Raw genomic sequence first — 22,398 nt, 5'->3', positions numbered from 1 at the left:
GAGACTTCTAGCATAGTAAATAACATTAAACAATTTCCTTGTATTGTCTGAAGATTGTCGACCTTCCATGAAGCCAGTTTGGTCAGTATGAATTAAATTTCCTATTACATTTGATAATCGTGTGGCTAAGATTTTTGCCAAGATTCAAAAGGATTCTCTATTCATTCAATACATAGATTTCAGCAGGATCTACCCCAGTCTGCTGACATGCAAGCAGAGTAGTAGATTTTTGTAAAAAGCTTTTATAATTATAAAGGACAATGTTTTATCAACTGATTGCAATAATGTACATTTGTTTTAACTATTAAATGAACCAAAAATATGACTTATTTTATCTTTGTGAAAATATTGGACACAGTGTGTTGTCAAGCTTATGAGATGCGATGCAAGTGTAAGCCACTGTGACACTATTGTTCTTTTTTGAATTTTTTTTATAAATGTCTAATAATAATGTCAATGAGGGATTTTTAATCACTGCTATGTTGAAATTGTAACTAATATTGATACTGTTGTTGATAATATTCATTTTTGTTTCACTACTTTTGGTTTGTTCTGTGTCGTGTTTGTGTCTCCTCTCAATTGCTCTGTTTATTGCAGTTCTGAGTGTTGCTGGGTCGGGTTTGGTTTTGGAATTGGATTGCATTGTTATGGTATTGCTGTGTATTGTTTTGTTGGATTGATTAATTTAAAAAAAAAAAAAAAAAATTTAAAAAATCGCTTTTTTAAAAATAAGAATCGATTCTGAATCGCACAACGTGAGAATCGCGATTCGATTTCGAATCGATTTTTCCCACACCCCTACTTGCTACAGTATATTAATTTATAATGCATATAGTTTATCAACACAGACAGGAAAAAGTAATCTCTAACATTAAATGGCCACTGAATGAAGCCTTTTGACAGGAGTACCTGTTGCTGTTTGTTTACACTGAACTGACTCAACACTTATTGATTGCAAGTGACATGTAACATGTTTATATTTAACTCTTTACCAACTCAATTCTTCATGAAGTAACTTTCCATTTACATAAATTAACTCAGTTATTATGTATTTCCTTTACTTTGGCGTGTAATGCACCATTACACGCCGACGTATTGGACTCTTTAGCAGCAACTTCCTTTGGCAGGTTTTGCTAATGGGTGAACCATCGACATCAATGACTCCCTGGTTCTTTTTTAAGTACCAACATGTTCCCACACTGCAGACTTTAGCTTTTTAGGGGTGGAAATGGTTTGCTGCTTTGTCTTGCTGCCATTTTTAACCAAATGTAGCATACTAGTGTGTCTCTTGATAGGTGTGTAGAAGGTTTTTTAGTGGTCCCTTGAGCCGCTATATATCATATCACAAGGATGGTACTTTAGGATCACGCTTCCTGCAGAAGATGGCCATCACTTCCTCCAAGGCCTCCCTTTTACTTCATAGACTACTGAACTGCAATGACTCTGACTGAGTTGTACATCTCCTCAGGATTGGGAGAGATCTGCATGTCCCAGTCGTGGGACGAGTTGGAGGTTGCCAATAGAGGCTGGAAAGAAACAGCAAACAGGTCAGGGTAAATGAGGTGCAGTTAATCCTTAGGTCAGGATAAAACACACAGAGGCTATTTCATCCCTACAGGTCTGTTTCACAGGTTTCCCTGCTCTCCAGGGGAGTTTAAACTCAGCACTCATACATGAACACTACTTTTATCTACAAACGCCGTTTCCATATGAGTTGGGAAATTGTGTTAGATGTAAATATAAACGGAATACAATGATTTGCAAATCCTTTTCAACCCATATTCAATTGAATGCACTACAAAGACAAGATATTTGATGTTCAAACTCATAAACTTTTTTTTTTTTTTGCAAATAATAATTAACTTAGAATTTCATGGCTGCGACATGTGCCAATGTAGTTGGGAAAGGGCATGTTCACCACGGTGTTACATCACCCTTTCTTTTAACAACACTCAATAAACGATTGGGAACTGAGGAAACTAATTGTTGAAGCTTTGAAAGTGGAATTCTTTCCCATCTTGTTTTATGTAGAGCTTCAGTCGTTCAACAGTCCGAAGTCTCCGCTGTCGTATTTTACGCTTCATAATGTGCCACACATTTTCGATGGGAGACAGGTCTGGACTGCTGGCGGGCCAGGAAAGTACCCGCACTCTTTTTTTACGAAGCCACGCTGTTGTAACACGTGCTGAATGTGGCTTGGCATTGTCTTGCTGAAATAAGCAGGGGCATCCATGAAAAAGACGGCGCTTAGATAGCAGCATATGTTGTTCCAAAACCTGTATGTACCTTTCAGCATTAGTGGTGCCTTCACAGATGTGTAAATTACCCATTTCTTGGGCACTAATGCACCCCCATACCATCACAGATGCTGGCTTTTGAACTTTGCGTCGATAACAGTCTGGATGGTTTGCTTCCCCTTTGGTCCGGATGACACAATGTCGAATATTTCCAAAAACAATTTGAAATGTGGACTCGTCAGACCACAGAACACTTTTCCACTTTGCATGAGTCCATCTTAGATGATCTCGGGCCCAGAGAAGCCGGCGGCGTTTCTGGATGTTGTTGATAAATGGCTTACGCTTTGCATAGTAGAGCTTTAACTTGCACTTACAGATGTAGCGACCAACTGTATTTAGTGACAGTGGTTTTCTGAAGTGTTCCTGAGCCCATGTGGTGATATCCTTTAGAGATTGATGTCGGTTTTTGATACAGTGCCGTCTGAGGGATGGAAGGTCACGGTCATTCAATGTTGGTTTCCGGCCATGCCGCTTACGTGGAGTGATTTCTCCATATTCTCTGAACCTTTTGATGATATTATGGACCGTAGATATTGAAATCCCTAAATTTCTTGCAATTGCACTTTGAGAAACGTTGTTCTTAAACTGTTTGACTATTTGCTCACGCAGTTGTGGACAAAAGGGTGTACCTCGCCCCATCCTTTCTTGTGAAAGACTGAGCATTTTTTGGGAAGCTGTTTTTATACCCAATCATGGCACCCACCTGTTCCCAATTAGCCTGCACACCTGTGGGATGTTCCAAATAAGTGTTTGATGAGCATTCCTCAACCTAATCAGTATTTATTGCCACATTTCCCAACTTCTTTGTCACATGTTGCTGGCATCAAATTCTAAAGTTAATGATTATTTGCAAAAAAAAAAAAGTTTATCAGTTTGAACATCAAATATGTTGTCTTTGTAGCATATTCAACTGAATATGGGTTGAAAATGATTTGCAAATCATTGTATTCTGTTTATATTTACATCTAACACAATTTCCCAACTCATATGGAAACAGGGTTTGTATGTATATATATATATATATATATATATATATATATATATATATATATATATTGTAGATAATGCATATGTTTAAGAGCTATTTCTTTATTCATAATCATGTTTGAATCAGCTCATTTTTTTCCTTAATTTTACTCTGTATACTAGTTTCTCTTTGTCTTCAGATTGCCTGGTTAGATAGGGTCGTAAACCATCAGGAATGTGAACACAACCCCCAAGTCTCTCTTCTTATCAGTGTTGGGAGGAGGGGGGGGGGGAAATGGGGGCTTTCTTTGTGTGAAAAGAGTTGCTTTTGGCCTGTGGAATGCCAGATCAACTTGGGCTACGCATTTGGATGTGTTGTTCGAGGCTGGTCTCTATTCTCAAATATTTGACAATAAAATTAGAAAATACCTATTCTGTGATTGGTGTATATTCGAGATCAGTTTATGTGTCATCTAAGTAACTTGGGACTGACCAGCGTTTTACATCCCACTTGGAGGAACATCTGGTCAAACGCAACAATATATATATATATATATATATATATATATATATATATATATATATATCTGTATGTATGTATGTATGTATTAGGGGTGTAAAAATGAATTGTTACAAATCCAAAAACGATTTCAACTTTAAAGATATGCATACATTGTTTGGTGAGCCTCTGGATCGATCTATACCTAGTATAGATTGGTCGATGTCCAGTTGGAAAGTTTCGAATCAGTTGATGGGAGCTCTGCTACAAAATATCGCCGCTCTAATCCTGCGAGACTTCTGTGATGACGTTAATAGGAGAGTAACGCTCCTGTTTGCGACTGACAGCAACAGAACAACAGGGAAGACAGCACCGAAAGAGTTTACTAACAATGCATCCTCGAATATTAAATCCAAAGTGTGGTAACAGTTCGGGCATGTCAAAAAAAAATCTGATTTGACTAAAAAGATTAGTCGAAGATAGCCTTAATCTAATTTCAGTACAAATATAGTTGTTCTTTGGTAGCCTTTGAGCTTTAATAAAAGAATATTAGGGAGCAAACAACATCATGAAGTCCAAACAGGTCAGGAATTAAGTTGAGGCGACGATAAAAGTAGGGTTGGGGCATTAGATTTCCAGAGCTTTAAACACCTTACAGTTCACATTTTGTGCCGGTTTTTGTAGGTCTTTCATGTAAAATCCCCAAATATCCAATTGTGGTTGTGACATGACAAAACCTGGAAAAGTTGAAAGGGTATGAATACTTTTTCAAGACACTGTATTTTCGTGTTAATGACTTTTCGTAGACTCTGAGCTGCAGATAAACCCTTTCACTGCTGAAGGACAGGTCTCAAGCCTGACATGTGTCCCCACTATGTAGGACGACTGTGATAAGGTGATGAGTTGTGACAGAAAATTAGTCAAATCATATCGGAATAGACAGTGGTTTCGTAAATGTTATTGGCTCTCTCCCAAATGTAGAGGTATACATGTACAGTATGTGAAAGTATTGTCTGCCAGACATTAAGTTACTTGCTATATACACAGCTCTGTTCAGTATCTACTACTTGCTATACAAAAAAAAAAACATACACACCGAAGGCAGAGCATCTTGTGGACAAAGAAGATGGGAAATCATTTTTCTATAAACCACTGCAATCCCCACAAGAGTTGCTGTCAAGGTCATGATGAAAAATGTGACCACTGCTGGCACCCATTGAGATTTCGTTTCTGTGTAAAGAACAAAGCACATATTTGTTTATTACCACAAACATGAATGACGACTAAAAGGAGGAGAAAAAAAAGCACATATCTTATTTTGAATCTGGGAAAGTCTACTCTAAAGTTGTTTTGCTTAATAATAAACACATTTATTTCCACTATTGAATTGCTTACATAAAATTGGTTGAAACTAGAGTTTTAAAATGTATGTTGACACCTTAATTTTGACTCTTCAATTGTAAACCACATTGATCTTGTATACAATAATCAATCGGTCATCAGAGCAGTCTTTCTTTGCATGCGCCAGTCTCTGTAAAAAGGACTAAAGGCCACGCCTCTAAGGAGTGCCATAACCACAAGAACCAAAGCAGATGTCCCATAAACATGCATTGTAATGTTACGCAGCAACCACACATACAGTAAGAGCAGCTTAAGCTATTACGATTACTGTGTTTGGTGGTGTTAGTCTGGACTCTAGGATGCGGAGGCAGCAGTTAAAAAACTTTTTTTTTGGGCAAAACATAAAAGTAGTGTAGTAGGTAAGTGCACAAAAAAGCAACCGGTGAAGGACGCATGTGGACGGTTGAAGACACAAAAGCCAATGATTTTATTTAATAAATTACCTGTGTCAGGGACAGTGTTTTTACATGACCCCCTTAATTGAATTCCTACCAATATTTACAACTTTATTACTAATACTAACTACTAATATATATTTGTACAAAGTACTGTGTGAGTTACTGTATATTCTTAAATAATCACCTTATTACAGGGGTGTCAAAATCATTTTTGTTGAGTAAGTAATTTTATTTATATAGCACTTCTCACAAAGATAGCTCAAAGTGCTTCACATGGTTAAAATACAACAATCAAAACCAACATACAACACAATGCAATAACAGAAACATTGCAAAATAAAATATAAATATGATAATAAAATTAATAAATAGAATTAAAAAATGCAATTGAATATTATAGGAATGCACACTTAAATGTGTTTTAACTGGCTTTCAAAAATGTCAACAGAAAACACAGCTTTCGGCTCATAAGGGTGTGCATTCCACCATTTAGGGGAAACTGACTCAAAGCCTTTATCACCTTTACTTTTACATTTTGCACGAGGTACAAAAAGCAGAAAGCGGTGAGCAGACCGCAGTGACCTAACATTACAGTGAAAAAGACAGATCTATCAAGGAAGCTGGTACTTGGCCATTGAGTACAGTGCAGTGTCAGGGGCAATAATTAACACTTCAGTTTTGGCAGCATTCAGCTGAAGAGTATTATTAGCCATCCAGTCTTTAACTTTAGTCAGAGAATCATTTAGCATATTCATTTCATGTGGTCTATCAGAGTTAAATGAGAAATATAACTGAAGGTCATCAGCGTACATGTGGTATGAGATATCTTCAAAATGTCTAATGACATCCCTGAGTTGAAGCATGTATAGGGTAAAAAGGATAGGCCCCGAAACTGAACCATGGGGCACACCGCAAGAGAGAGGGACAGACACTGACTTAAGAGGGCCAACAGCCATAGATAAAGATCTATCAACCAAATATGATTTAAACCATTGGAAGGCTTTCCCTGAAAAGCCCACCCAGTCCTTCAGCCGGTCCACAAGGATTTGATGGTCAACAGTGTCAAAGACCGCACTGACATCAAGCAGAAACAGTATTGTTAATGATGTCATTGGAGACCCTGAGTAGAGCAGTTTCTGTGAAATGTAACTGACGATAACTGGACTGAAATGTATCAAAGATATTGTGTTGATTTAAAGCTGAGACTAACTGGTTTTCCCACAATTTTTCTAAGAAATTTTAGACAGAAAGGGCAGCTTAAGGATGGGCCAAAAGTTGCTAAGAACGGAGGGGTCAAAGTTTGGCTTTTTGAGAAGAGGCTAAATAACTGCCTGTTTGAAGTTGGATGGAACACAAATGGAAACCAGTGAACAATTGATTATGAAGAGCAGGGATATACCACTAGTGCTAAAATTAACACAGTTGTGAGCAGGATGTCTAATGGACTAGAAGAAATCTTCATTGTATGCACAAGATCTGCTAAGTCGTCTAAGGAAACGGGTGAGAACTGATCAAAAAATGTCTGTTGTTGGGATGGAATAAATAGGGAATAGATGGATGGTGGTATTGAATTGGCCTCGACATTGGCAACTGGCAAAAACATCAAACAAATCACTGCAGTCCTTATCAGAAGACAAAGGTGGAACTAGTGGTTGTGCAACAGTAATGTAATTTATGGTGTCCAAAACGACCCTTGGATTTCTTTAATTGGCGGTTATAAGATTTGCAAAATAAAAGACTCTGGCCACCTTAACCATAGAATTGAATTCAACTAACATATTTTTGAGATGGAGACAATGAACAAGAAGTGTTGAAAACTCAGCTCTCTGACATTTACGACCCACTATTTGAGAATCACTGCCCTAGTTAAACATATATATATAAAAAACAAAAAATAAAGAACTTGATATACAGTATATGCAGAAAAAAAGACACTAACCAGTGGTGGTGCTCTCACAAACAGTACTGCTTGGTTTGCTGACCTTGGAGTTCCCCTCTGCATTGATTTGGACCTTAACACAATACTTAGTCCAGGGGTCCAGTTTGTTCAAAACCACTCTGTTTTGCAGTACATTGATTATGCTTATTGCCTGTGAGAAGCAAAGAAGTGTGGAGTTGGTTAAATCTACCGCTGATGATAAAGCCAGTATAGGGGAAGGAAAAAAAAAAGAGGGAACTTATAAGCAGACAACATTTTTAGCTGATCAGAAAATAGAATATGCTTTAGTCTTTAAAATGTAATCTTACATTGTCATTTTCAAATGGTAAAATAACTGAGTATAAAATCAAACCTGACAAAAATAAATATTTCAGAGATACTGTGTGACTTTTGAACCCACATTTCTATAGTGTCTCCTGTTGATATCATCATCATAGGGTTTGCTATAACAAATTTCAAAACGAGAGAAGCTGATGCTCTTTACAAACTAATACTTTGGATCTGCTATTTACAGGGTTCGAACACTTTTATCAATGACTTTCCATGACTTCTCCAAAACATTTTACTGAATTTCTATGACCAAAATAAATGATTTATACTCAATGGGAGCACCGAAACAAAATTATAGTAACACTAATACTTGGGTCGATTTTTATGAAAATGTATGCGATTGCCATTGCCAATTAATGGGACGGCGTGGCGGAGTTGGGAGAGTGGCCGTGCCAGCAACCTGAGGGTTCCTTGTACGATCCCCACCTTCTACCAACCTCATCACGTCCGTTGTGTCGTTGAGCAAGACACTTCACCCTTGCTCCTGATGGGTCGTGGTTAGGGCCTTGCATGGCAGCTCCCGCCATCAGTGTGTGAATGTGTGTGTGAATGGGTGAATGTGGAAATAGTGTCAAAGCGCTTTGAGTACCTTGAAGGTAGAAAAGCGCTATACAAGTATAACCCATTTACCATTTAATGCCTTTTAATGGCGATCACAAGCGACGATTTCTTCTGGCTGACAGTGTATTTATTTTTAGTCTTCTGGTTGACTAGCTAGCAGTTGCTTGTATATAACTATACACAGTGTGGATACACTCCCCTAAGATAATAATAAATACCTCTATGACAGCAAATCAAGTATCATTGATATCAAGTATTAGGATGGTACTAAACATGTTACACATTGAGAGCAAACAAGGGCAGGCATGCTAGAGTGACGAGGTCGAAATTTTTAATTTTCTTAAAATCATTTTTTAGGTGTTTTTGTTCATGTTTGCAAATTCCGAAAACACTTCCCTGTACACAAGAGTACTTTGAGGGCAAAAAACAGATAATTTAAAGTACCAGTAGAATGGAAAAACAAGTTGCCTCTATATTGAAGCTAATATCATATACAGTATACCTGATCTATGCCAACAAAAGACAAAGTTTACGACTAAATAGATGTTATCCGTGTCGTAGAGGTAGGAACCAAAGATCCCTTCCCCACCAACAACAATGCTAATCATTTTGTGAGAGCCAATAACATTTTCTTTGGGAAAAATGATGATCCAGAACCTTATATTGTTTAGCCTGAATATAAGGAGGATGAGCTACAAGTTTTAAAAGTTGTGTGCTAAACAGACTTTTTATTTATTTATTCACGACTAGAATGCATAAAAAAAGAAAAACAAATGTATTCTTGTCTTTAAAAGAGATTGTGAATGATAGAGAGCACTTCTCTGTCTAATTTTTGCATATTTCCAGTATGACTGATCTGCTGTTATTGTCAGCGTGCAGAGGCGTTCCCATCGTGACGTCATCCACCTCGAATCTATGGAAATTGCCAAAGACATTCGTAGCGGAATATTTAAAATGGCTGTCTTTAGACGTTTTTTTCCACATACTTTGCGGATTTGAAATATAATTGGAAACGGTTTCAATGGATAAAATGACACCCAATTAAGCATATAAAGTCAAGTTGTTTTTCCATTCTACTGGTACTTTAAATAAGTCGTAGGTTAGTAGTTTTTACTTTAATTTTAGTTATTGTGTGCTAATGACTTTTTTGTATGTAATACAACAGAATAAGGAACTAGTTTAAATATTGTGTTGATATTTCTAAATTGTCAATAGTACTCACCAAAAATAAATAGAACAATTTACAGTTAGTACATGTGATTGGTATCGGTATTGGAATAGACAGCATAAATCCCTGATCGGGCCATATCTACTAATACTACATTATTAAATAAATACTATTGTTCTTGTGGTATTCACTGTGCTAAATCTGGGATCTCGGGTACTAAATTTCGTGCTGGTATGACAATAAAGTTCCTTGAATCGTAAGGAGAATTAGGTTCACATGTGAAATAGATAGTGCCTTTCTAAAACAAAAGAAAACCCCATACAGGCACACCTAGATACATGTTTTCATATTTCAGTTCCAACATATTTAGTCCAAACTCACGTATACTGTAAATCCATTTGCTAGACAAATTGTTGGGACACCAATGACAGTAAGAGTATTTTTAAAGGCCTACTGGAATGAAATTTTTTTATTTAAACGGGGATAGCAGATCTATTCTATGTGTCATACTTGATCATTTCGCGATATTGCCATATTTTTGCTGAAAAGATTTAGTATAAAACAACGACGATAAAGATCGCAACTTTTGGTATCTAATTAAAAAAAAAAAGGCTTGCCCCTACCGGAAGTAGCGTGACGTAGTCAATTGAACATATCCGCAAAGTTCCCTATTGTTTACAATGATGGCCGCCAGAAGTGAGAGAGATTCGGACCGAGAAAGCGACGATTTCCCCATTAATTTGAGCGAGGATGAAAGATTTGTGGATGAGGAAAGTGCAAGTGAAGGACTAGTGGGGAGTGGAAGCGATTCAGATAGGGAAGATGCTGTGAGAGCTAGGGGTGACCTGATATTCAGCTGGGAATGACTACAACAGTAAATAAACACAAGACATATATATACTCTATTAGCCACAACACAACCAGGCTTATGTTTAATATGCCACAAATTAATCCCGCATAAAAACACAGAGGTGTTTGTTATGCTAGATAGTTATGGCTTACAGCTTAAAAAAACCTAAAATTTTAAATTTCCGGAAATTTGGGGTTCTTCCATCAATATCAAAATTATAAGAAATACATATCTCACTTTGCTTGTAATTAATTTATATCACGATAAGTTGTGTGAAGTTTAATTGCTGACATGAATGAACTTTTGCATGATATTACATTTTTCACTTGTACATTTCGCTGCAATTTAACTGATAAGTAACATGGTGGCGAAAAGACGGCTCGTTTCTCATATGACTTGAATTTTAGTGCTCACAGTATCTCAGCTCTAAAGACTTCATGCAGAAACGTCCAAAGTTGTCTGCTTTGTTGTTGTAGAAACTATAGTAGGGTTGTTGGCTGTTGTCACAGCATCAGCGTTTATAAACTCACCTATAAGTATTGTGCCGCGAGCAACTGTGGCGACAGTTTCGTGCTTTTTTATTTTTCAGGTGGCTAACCAGCATAGTTTCTCCATTTTTAAAAAGTCAAATGTTTTGCAGCACGTCTTGGGTCAGTGTCTTTTGCAAGCAACTATTTGTATTTATCCTTTAAAAAAAGCCATGTATTATTGAAGCTGATATTGATATATTTTCAGCATTACTGGAATTAAAATGAAGTGTGTTTTCGTCCATAAAACACACTTCACCAATGAGTCACAATTCTAAGCATAACGACCTCACCTTTTCGTTCTGGCCATCTTTCCAGTAAGTGATGTTGTAAGTAGCACTGCTGTAGACATCCCTGAGTTCTGAGACTGCAAACGCTGGATCTTTAATGGCAATTTCAATTGTAGCCCCATTGGAAAATAGCACGACATTGGGTGACCCAATTATGGCTAAAGAAAAAAATAAAATATGTAATTAGGATTTTTAAGAATTCAAGGAACTTTATTGTCATACGACACAAATGAAAATGACAATGATAAGGTGTCTCAAATAGTGTAGACCTGATTGACTTCTTTGCAAATACCACCTACTTAGGCTACATTCCCACTGCAGGTCAGTGTACAGCGCAATTCCATTGTTTTCAAATCCAACCCAGGTCTCTTTCCTATGTGGATATAAATTGGATATGTATCAAATGCGACTCATCCTGAAAGCTTTGGTCGCGTTCATCCGACCAATATGTCATCAAAAAGTGATGTGTCATTATCCTTCGCCAAAATAGACTGTTGCAAAATAACTAGTTGCCAAATAAGCAGAAAAACAGGCAAAAATAATATGTTTTAGGAACTCATGTCAATGTTCCACCATTCGCTCGCCCACGTTCCACAAACTGCAAGAGCCAAAATGCTTCCCCTCTTCCTTCCTAATCTTCTACACACATTAATTTTTTTCAGAAAATCTTGATTTTTGATTGCGCAAAATCCTTGAATTTTCCACAAATGCACCAGGACTGAGACCTACTTGAATTGGAGCCATGTTTACTTTTGTAAACACTGTAGCATGTGTAATGTCATGGCTGCATGTGGGGCAGATTGCATCCACATTAGACATCAAATTTTTTTGTAATGTGAACAAATACATAAAAAGATCGGATTTTACATCCTACCATACACTGTGAACGTAGCCTAGTGGGGGCAGCTACCATATTTTCCAGACTATAAACCGCTACTTTTTTCCTACGATTTGAACCCTGCGGCTTATAAAACGGTGCGGCTAATTCATTGATTTTTCTTTGCTAACGACCATAATGTTTTTTATTCAACAAATAGTTTTAATAGAACACAGACACCTAAAAGGTGTGTTATTGTTTGTGCTATGGCTCCATCTTTTGGACAAGATTCCTCACAGCAGGTGCTGCGGGTTGAACATGTACTTCCTGTTTCATGCCTTGAACCGGAAGTTTATCCCGTTTTTGTTCACTATTCGCCTATAGTGTTTCTGCTCTAAAGGATTCTTTCATTCATCACTCTAAGCAACGTCTGTAAATTTTACAGTATAATAAACAACGTACTTGACCGTCCCATGTGTGATGTCTGTAGGAGTGCTTTCATGCATATTTGTACATGCTATCATAATGTAATTAAGCTAACGTTGTTAGCATTATCTAACACGTTTACAAGTGTCTGTGTCTGTATTATTAACTTACAAAATAATTATTTTTGTATTTGTTTCAGTTTCTTCAATTCACCAAAACGTCACCGTGGAGTTATTGAGTCTGTTTAGGTGATCATGACTTCATGACTTCCCATTTTACTGGCGTGTGACAAGCACTTTTTGGAAACAATTAAAGTATGCGAATAAACTTGTACAAAATCTTTCATACCGGTATATATCTGCGACTTATATATGTAAAAATATTTATTTCTTCTAAAATTTGGTACGCTCTATAGCCCAAAAAGTATGGTATGTATTTTTTCTAATTGGTAAATGTTACAATCCAAAAAATGTTATTACAATGCGTTACACATATAAAGCAAAAGACAAGGGGTGGAGACATTCTTGACAACTAGCTGGATGTATGGATAATTAAGAATAATATGGGTTATAGCCATTATTTTATCATCATTATTTTGTATCAACAAGATTTGCAAAGGCAGCTATTTGGTTTGGGGGAGAGAGGTAAAGTAACTCCTTAAAGACTCAAACTTTGGTTATTAAAATGTAAAACACCAATATATAAATTATAAGATTTACAAATTATTTGCATTGTTAATGATTGAGTCCTTTCTATTTGAATAATCTAAAATCATCTGAAACATAACATTTAGACTAGAGAAAACTAGTGTAAGAGTAAAACATTTGTTTTTAAGACACTGTGTCTCATTTTAAAGATTAAGTAGACCATCTTTTAATTGGATATGTTTAACTTTTAACTAAATAGACATAAGACACAATAATACAATTGACTTACAATCATTGTCCATGGTAATATTGTTACTTTCCACCCAAGGAGAGATATCCATCCCTCGCCGTGCGCACACTCTGCCTGTATACCTTCCATACAAACTGAGGGGGATGTTAAGGCTGCTGAAGTCACATTCAAGGGTTGAAATGTTGACACAACCCACATGGTACATTGCGACGGAGGTCCTGTGGGGAAAACATCAATACTTTAAGTTCTTTGAGTGTGTAGAAAAGCACTATAGAAATCAAATCCATGTCTATTATGTTTACTGGTATGTCATATTGTCATGTAGTAACTGCTGTTTGAGCCCAACCAGTTGGACTTTCTCTCCTGATTCACAGTTCTGGTCAGAAGTTTACTACATGGTCCTGTTTAATTAGTTTTTGACCCTTTTGACACATGACTTCAAGCTAATTGATGCTAACATGCTATTTAGGATAGCTGTATGTACATATTTCATCTTTATGCCTCGTTTGTAGGTATATTTGGGCTCATTTAATTTCCTTTACTTATGTCCTCTGTGTATTTAATTTATATTTGCATGTCTCATGACACATTATATGTATGTAATATTGGCTGCATTTCTCATAGTTGTTACCCAGCTTGCAAAGATTGTAATACATCCATTAGAAGAAGACAGCCTGCCGTTTCCTTAAACTTGGACACACACATGTATACCTTTGGTCATTCTGAGCCAGTAATTTCCAGAAGTTATCTCATCCCGTGAGAAGCCTCCATTTTACTAATGATTTCCAATGTTCCCAATGTAAGGTTTCTTATAGTCATTCTCATTTACATCCCACTGGGTTGTGAGTTTTTCCTTGCCCTTATGTGGGATCTGAACCGAGGATGTCGTTGTGGCTTGTGCAGCCCTTTGAGACACTTGTGATTTAGGGCTATATAAATAAACATTGATTGATTGCAATGTTGCAAAAATTTGTAAAATGAAAATTAAAATACAACATTTCTGTCAACGAAGATTTGCGTCAGCCTTTGATAGTAGGCTAATATAGTTTAGTTTAGTCTTTATTTGAAGGGACAATGCACAGAAACATTAAGCTCAAAGACAGATATGTTCTGTACCAGATTATAGCTAAATAGCTAATTTCCATCTGCAGTCCCTGGCTACCTAAATTCAAGGGATACAAAAATCATGCAATAAAATTATGACAATAAAAACATACTATAGTGAAGTGAAGTGAAGTGAATTACATTTATATAGCGCTTTTTCTCAAGTGACTCAAAGCGCTTTTTACATAGTGAAACCCAATATCTAAGTTACATTCAAACCAGTGTGGGTGGCACTGGGAGCAGGTGGGTAAAGTGTCTTGCCCAAGGACACAACGGCAGTGACTAGGATGGCGGAAGCGGGGATCGAACCTGCAACCCTCAAGTTGCTGGCACGGCCGCTCTACCAACCGAGCTATACCGCCCCTATACTATAGCATGTTTTTAAATTAAGAAAAGTCCTAAAATGCCCTTTCATGTACACATACTTAATATACAATACAACCACACCTCATTTACATCATCACACAAAGACAACACATGCTTTTGTTCACATCTGTCATCATTTGTAAAAACAACCATGATTTTAACAGACACACCTCACAATTTACAATAAAAATGCTCTCATGGATAAATATAATACACATTAGGTTGATGTGTCAAACATAATGCCCACCTTAGTGACCGTGTGAGCAGCTTTGATTGCTCCAAAGCCACCTTTTAACTTCAATTGTGAATGAAGAGTAATCTGTTAGACTTTTCAAGATTGTTGTGAGGTCGTTCCATTCCTTTATGGCTTTATATGAAAAGGCTGATTGTGCAAAAGAGGTTTTACATCTGGGTACGCTACACTGCCCCCTGGTGGAGGCTCGTGTGTTTCTAGTTGTCACAGCAGATGTAAACTGGACAAAGTGCTTAAGTGGCGCTGGTGCAGTGTTATTTAGGATTCGAGGGGCCATTCGTATTGATGCTAATCTTTGAATGTTAGCTAAATTTAACAATCTATATTTTTGGAGAACTAAACAGTGATGGTGGTGTTGTGGTTTTCGGTCAAGGATTTTGAGGGATTGTTTGTGCAAAGTTTCCAATGGCCTCAGTGTCATTTTGCTTGCCTGCGACCAACATGTTATACAATAATAATATAGACACTTACATCATGTGTTGCCTTCATTATAATAATACTTATATAAGGCTTTTAATTTTTTGCGGCTCCAGACAGGGTGCAGTGTTTTTCAACGTTTTTTGAGCCAAGACACGATTTTTTTATTTAAAAACTCCGGAGGCACACCACCAGCAGAAAACATAAAAAAATGAAACTCAGCAGCCGATATTGACTGTAAAAATTCGTTGTCACAATTGTTGGGTATGACTTTAAACCATCACCCACCATGCATCACTATAGCTCTTGTCTCAAGGAAGGTCTACTGTCACGACCTGTCACGTCACTCCGTGACTTATTTTGAGTTTTTTGGTGTTTTCCTGTGCGAAGTGTTTTAGTTCTTGTCTTGCGCTCCTATTTTGGTGGCTTTTCCTGTTTTGTTGGTATTTTCCTGTAGCAGTTTCATGTCTTCCTTGACCGCTAGTCCCTACACCTGCTTTGTTTTTAGCAATCAAGACTATTTAAGTTGTTTTTATCCTTCTTTGTGTGGACATTGTGGATTGTCATGTCATATTTGAATGTACTTTGTGGACGCCGTCTCTGCTCCACACGCTGTAAGTCTTTGCTCTCGTCCAGCATTCTGTTTTTGTTTACTTTGCAGCCAGCTCAGTTTTAGTTTCATTCTGCATAGCCTTCCCTAACCTTCAATGCCCTTTCTAAAGAGGCACTCACCTTTTGTTTATTTTTGGTTTAAGCATTAGATACCTTTTTACCTGCACACTGTCTCCAGCTGTCGCCTGCATATTGTGATCACGACAAACCATTGTCGTCGTTCCCGACATCTACAAAGCAATTAACTACCTACTGATATGGAAGAATCTTACACAGTTACTCTGCCAAGCTCGAAACAGTACAGACATTCAACAACGGCACATTATTTGCGGATTATAATTACCGTATTTTCCGCACTACAAGGCGCACCTAAAAACCTCCAATTTTCTCAAAAGTTGACAGTGTGCCTTATAATCCGGTGCGCCTTATATATGGACCAATATTGAGCCACAACAGGTCTTGCAACTACAGTAAGCAGCCGCCGAATTCATCTTCCCCCGTAGAAGAAGAAGCGCGTGGTGCATGCTGGGATATATGACTGCGCGAGGCGTGCCGTTTCATTTCCATTTGTGTGTTTATGTAAAGACCCCAAAATGGCTCGTATTAAGAGACACGCTTACGACGCAGTGTTTAAACTCAAGGCGATCAGTCACGCAGTAGGACACGGGAATAGAGCAGCAGCGAGAGAACTGTTTGATTCGGACACTGAAGAAGAAGAATTTGAGGGATTCGTGGATGAAGAATAACTTAATAAAGTGAGCTTTACATGTTTATTTTGTGTGTTGTGTGACATTAACGTTTGAGCAACGTTGAGTTATTGATATATTGTTATTGCTTTACACTATTTTGAGTGTTACTATATTGTGATTGCACTAACGTTTGATTTACCGTAACAGTATCAGACTGTTTTTTACGTGTTTATTGAATCGAGGAAAAGTTCCCCTCCACTATGTGATATAAATGTTGCACTACATGTTATACCTTGCTGTTGTTAAAATATAAACAAAATACCACGTCACTGACTTTACCTCGGGGAAAATAATAAAACAGCTGTTTATTCATTTTGGGAGTGAACGGAGTTGTCAGAACACTGGTTTGTAATCTATTAATAAAGTTTGACTGACCTGACTGTTTTGTTGACATTCCCCTTAGCGCAGCTCCATCTAATGGATGCATAGCGTAACCCCAGCCTCTACTGTAGCGTCTATTCTACGCGCATTATAATGCGGTGCGCCTTATATATGAACAAAGTTTTAAAATAGGCCATTCATTGAAGGTGCGCCTTATAATCCGGTGCGCCTTATAGTGCAGAAAATACGGCACTGGTTGGCAAAAAATATTTTAACCCAATTTGGTGAAATTACATAATCTCCCACAGCACACCAGACTATCTCACGGCACGCGAGTGTGCTGCGGCACAGTGGTTGAAAAACACTGTTTTAGGCTATATCACCCATCCCTAATAGATGATGGAAATTGACTTGCAGTAACCCAAGACTTTGAAGTCTGACATATTGACACTATATAAAATGCACATGTCCTACAATGTAAATTGTTATTATGGTGTGTTGCTGTGTGCTTAAATAGAAGAGACTTACTTGTACTCAGTGGTGTACAGAATGCCACTTGTATTATCCTCAGGTGAATCCCATCTCAGCACCAAATTCATGTTCATGGAAGTTAGACGGACATTTCTTGGAGCGTTGAGCACAGCCAGACCCACTGGACAAGGTATATTAGGATTACACAATGCTAAGACATTATATTCACATACATGTATATATACATGACATAACACATATAGGCTATAGCCTATATGTTTTATGTTTTGTATAGTTTGAAAACTGGGGTACGTCATCATAAATGTACACTTGGTTACAATATTTTGTAGAAATTCTCTAATCTTAATACATTCACCACCTTTGTACGCAAGTGAAATCGAAACCACGGAGCTCGATCCTCGGCTGATAAGAAATATGTTACAATACAAAAACAACTCATTTACCTCGGTTTCCACTCAGTATCAAGAACACCAGGACAGCATTCAAAGAATTTGAGGACATATCTACGAATGACTTTCATCAGTCTAACGGTGTATAAGGCGTGAAGAGAGCGTTGCTTCCAGTCGTTTACTTCCTGGTCCACAGGTGTTGTTGGTAGGGGCGAGTCATGAACGAGTCGTTCAAAACTCGTCAGGGTGTAAAAAACTTGCTCTGAATACGCGAGTTCTGCACATGTGCCTTATGAGTAACTTGAGTACCCGATTCCTTTGAGTGAGTGACTCGTAAAACCAAACTCGAATCAGTGGAAGGAATTGAGTTTAGGATTACTGTTCTGTGTTGACGACATGATGTGGCCACAGCGTTGCCAGATGGGGAGCACCAAAAGTGTCTTACTAGGATCTCAAATATTTGCATAGTTTTAGGGAAATAATACGGTGGCCGACAGGGCCTATTTTCTATTGGCATGCTAACTATGGAGGGCCAAATGGGACAAAAGTAAATAACTATTTAACTGTATACTTGAATGTCATTAATTAAATGAGTAATTAAATTAATATGAAAAAAATCAATAATGAATTAAATTTTGAAATAATTAAATCAATTAATAATTCAATGTAAGTTAACTAAATTAATGACACATTTAAAAACACATTTGTGTTTAATTACAATTTAATTATTTAATGACACATACCAATAATTTAAATATTTGTAAAAAAAATTCTCCATTTGGCCCGCCATAACCAACGTCTGGTTTCCTTGTACTTCCCTCGCAGGGGTCCCCAAACTGCGGACCGCCAGCGTCCAAAATCCGGCCCACTGAAAGTCCCACGTTAAAAAAAACAAACAAACAAAAAAAAAACTTTTTTGTTTTTTCTTTTAATTATTATTTTTTTAAATGTATCCATTGTAATCCATTTTCTACCGCTTGTTACTCTCAGTGTCTCCTAGCTGCTCAGGCAAATCATACTGTCTAAAAATGCATTTTCCCATTGATAACATGACATCATCGCTCTCGGAATGAATGAATATATATATATATATATATATATATATATATATATATATATATATATATATATATATATATATATATATATATATATATATATATATATATATGTGTATATACTGTATATATATACTGTGTATGTATACATATATATATATATATATATATATATATGTGTATATACTGTATATATATACTGTGTATGTATACATATATATATATATATATATATATATATACATATATATACATATATATATATATACTGTATATATATGTAGATGTACATATATATATATGTATGTGTATAGATATATGTATATATATGTGTGTGAGGCCAAATTTTTTTAACCCAATGCGGCCCCCGAGTCAAAAAGTTTGGGGACTCCTGCCTTATTGCATGTGCTGAACATGTGATATTATGAAGCATTTTTAGAAAATATTTAGCTCACTTTTAGCTCATTATCTTCACACTTGAGGGCAGGGGCGCCGCAAGGGATTTTGGGCCCCATGAATCTTTACAGGGCCCCCTGTATTATAATTTCATCATCATTAGGGGCCTCTCTGGGCCCCCCTCCATCATGGGCCCCTAGAATCCGTCTCCTTTACCCCCCCTTTTCGGCGCCCCTGCTTGAGGGTAGAAATAAACAGTGAAGTAAATGTAAATCTACTGTATATCTAAATGTTGAATCTAAATCTAAACATTAAATCTAAATCCAAATGTGAAATCTAAATATATGTTAAATCGAAATTTAAATATTGAATGTTAAATATAATATACAATTTAAAAGCGGGATCATTTGGTCTTTAATATGGTCAGCCAATCCCATAAAGAACACGTTGAGCAATGCCGGAGCGTTCCAGTCACTTTCAGACGCCAATGGCGTAATCACAAACTAGACGCTGGCCCTGATGTATTTTCAAAAGGGAGCGTGCCGCCTCCCTCCCTGGTGGTTGACGCTGGAACACTTGCCTTGGCGAACGTCATGTAAATTGTGCAAGTGGAAGACTGCCGATTCCACTCAGCGGTAGCCCAAGCCGCTGCTCGGCTCGCCAGATGCGAGGTAACAGACGCCACTCGGGTGCAGTCCGTCGGGAAAGCTGTGGCTTGGAGCTCAAAATGCAACTCTCATTGAGTCAGAAAAGACTGTACATTACCAGATTTATAGTAGAACCACTCTGGTCGTGGGAGCTGTGAACAGGTAGCCATTGCGGTTGCCAGCGGGATGAAAGGTCGCTGTCATGGTCGCAGAGCTGAGCACTCAAGCTGTCTGTCGTGGAACTTCGCCGCTCCATCAAACTTTGAAGGCCGCTGCTTAAAGCAGAGAGCTGGTCATCTTGGTGCCCCAGTCGCAGACCTTGATTACGGAGCGCTTGACAAAGTGAGGCCAACTCCCCTGGGTCCTGGTTTGTTCTCTCAAGGCTCGGCGATGGAAGGAGGACTCAAACGCAGAGTTGGCAGAGCAGATACAGGTGGGTTTAATCCAAGCAAGGCTCGATATACAGGAAGAGAGTCCAAACAATGGCAGAGGTAACAGAGACGTGAGGCAAGGTTCAGTAACAATGATAACAATATAAACTCTGACAAGGCTAGGACGTGACTGAATGGCAACAAACTTGGAACAAGACTGAAGGACTAGGGAATATACTGTACATAAAACAGGTTATGAGCAATGATGAGGAACACCTGGTCAGGCTAAATACAGACATGGCACTTTTGTTGAGAATTGTTGTACATTCTTGAGTAGAGGGTTGTATTTGCCTAATTTTGCATAATTTATGTTGTTTGCAATTGCACCAAATCACTGAATTTCAATATTTTGGATTTTAATGTTCTCAATAACCCATCCATCCATCCATCCATCCATTTTCTACCGCTCGTCCCTCTAAGCCTATCGCCACCTCATCAGGGCCTTTGAAGTTGGGAGGATGACAGAGTAGATGGAGGGAACCCATGCAAACTCCACACAGAAGCCCAGGGATCGAACCCAGGACCTTCGTACTGTGAGGCACAAACACTAACCTCTGTTTGCACCGTGCTACCCTTCTCTATGTAACACGGTTAGTGAATGAAACTTGTAGTGTAGTTACTTGTAGTACTGTTATCAGTACAATATGTATTTGGTGTAAATAAAAATGTGTTTTTTATTAACACAAGAGGTTGAACACCACCAACATCATGTACCATCTTACAGCAGGGAAGTCTTTTATTAACACCTGCTTTTTAAGTCTTAAACAAGTCAACTACTGTATGTGTGCAGTGCAATGTGCAAGGCAGTCGTGGTACCTTGTAAAGACCACACAGATCCATCACTTTGTTTATTTTAATTAAAATTACACTCAGCTGGAAATAATACTTATGTATGGCATTCATGTGCAGAGCACAGCCCTTTTACATGATATATTATAAACAATATATAATAAAAATATATTAGCGTATTAGGTGGGTGTGCATTTAAGCGGTAGAAAATGGATGAATGAATGTATATACATAAAGTAATACAGAGGGTTCTAAAATTTGTCTGACTGCGAGAGATCTGACCAGCTCCTTATTTTAGGGCACTTATGTTCCAGTTTTGTACACATTTCCATTAATTTAATAAATGTAATAGGAAATCATTTAACTGTTTTGCGCTGTTTTTAAAAGTTGCAAGTGATGAAGGCTTATTTAGTGAAACTAAAACAAATGTAAAACTGCATCAATATACATAAATTAAAGCTGCATCAGTAATCGATTTTTTATTTAATTGTAGTTCCTGAATCGCAATCCAATCATGAGGTGCCCAAAGATTCCCACATTAAGAAGCAACGGCAGTCAAGTGTATTTTTCATGTGATACAGCCAGTTCATTTGATCATCTATCATTACACCTAGAAATGTGATTTATTTTACCCTTTCAATGTCTACTCTGTCTATTTGTATTTAAATGTGTCTTCTATTGTTACCGAATATAATTATTTTAGTTTTACTGAGATAACCTGTTTTTTTGTCAAACCATTGCTTTAATTTATTAATTTTAATATTTGTATTAGCTTCTGTGTGTTCTCTCCTAAAAAAAACATGGCCTTGACTTCTGCAAATAATACTAACTTAAATTATTTTGTAACATTACAAATGTCATTTATTTAGAGATTAAACAATTTTGGTCCCATAATTTATCCCTGGGGTGCGCCGCAAGATATATTTAGCGAGATATATTTAGACTTCTTTCAGTGTTCCCCTAATAGCTGAACTGTTCTTTACGCTGTACTTTTAATATTCAACTGTA

The 22,398-nt window shown here is 37.3% G+C and overlaps 2 protein-coding genes across 4 annotated transcripts in view; both read right to left on the bottom strand.

Moving 5' to 3' along the window:
* Nucleotides 1-711: 711 nt before the first annotated feature.
* Nucleotides 712-18,911, bottom strand: LOC133663295 (interleukin-10 receptor subunit beta-like). The gene is made up of 7 exons (XM_062067668.1): nucleotides 18,124-18,911; nucleotides 17,717-17,840; nucleotides 13,406-13,584; nucleotides 11,230-11,384; nucleotides 7,501-7,651; nucleotides 4,859-4,992; nucleotides 712-1,526 (listed from the first exon to the last, which is right to left on the bottom strand). Exons 1-7 carry the CDS (start codon nucleotides 18,179-18,181, stop codon nucleotides 1,425-1,427), a joined length of 903 nt encoding a protein of 300 aa, XP_061923652.1. The 5' UTR covers nucleotides 18,182-18,911; the 3' UTR covers nucleotides 712-1,424.
* Nucleotides 18,912-19,538: 627 nt separating this feature from the next.
* The window catches only part of LOC133663294 (solute carrier family 35 member F5-like), a 36,813-nt gene continuing 33,953 nt past the window's right edge, over nucleotides 19,539-22,398 (bottom strand). For 2 of the 3 annotated variants that reach the window (XM_062067666.1, XM_062067667.1), the window contains exon 15: nucleotides 19,539-22,398. This exon is cut by the window's right edge. The gene's annotated coding sequence lies outside the window, so the exon portion shown is untranslated. The other variant, XM_062067665.1, reaches the window with a different exon arrangement.

This window comes from Entelurus aequoreus, linkage group LG13 (genome assembly GCF_033978785.1).
Source record: "Entelurus aequoreus isolate RoL-2023_Sb linkage group LG13, RoL_Eaeq_v1.1, whole genome shotgun sequence".
NCBI lineage: Eukaryota > Metazoa > Chordata > Actinopteri > Syngnathiformes > Syngnathidae > Entelurus > Entelurus aequoreus.
The sequence above is the reverse complement of the archived record's forward strand: the minus strand, read 5'-3'. Positions and strand labels throughout refer to the sequence as shown.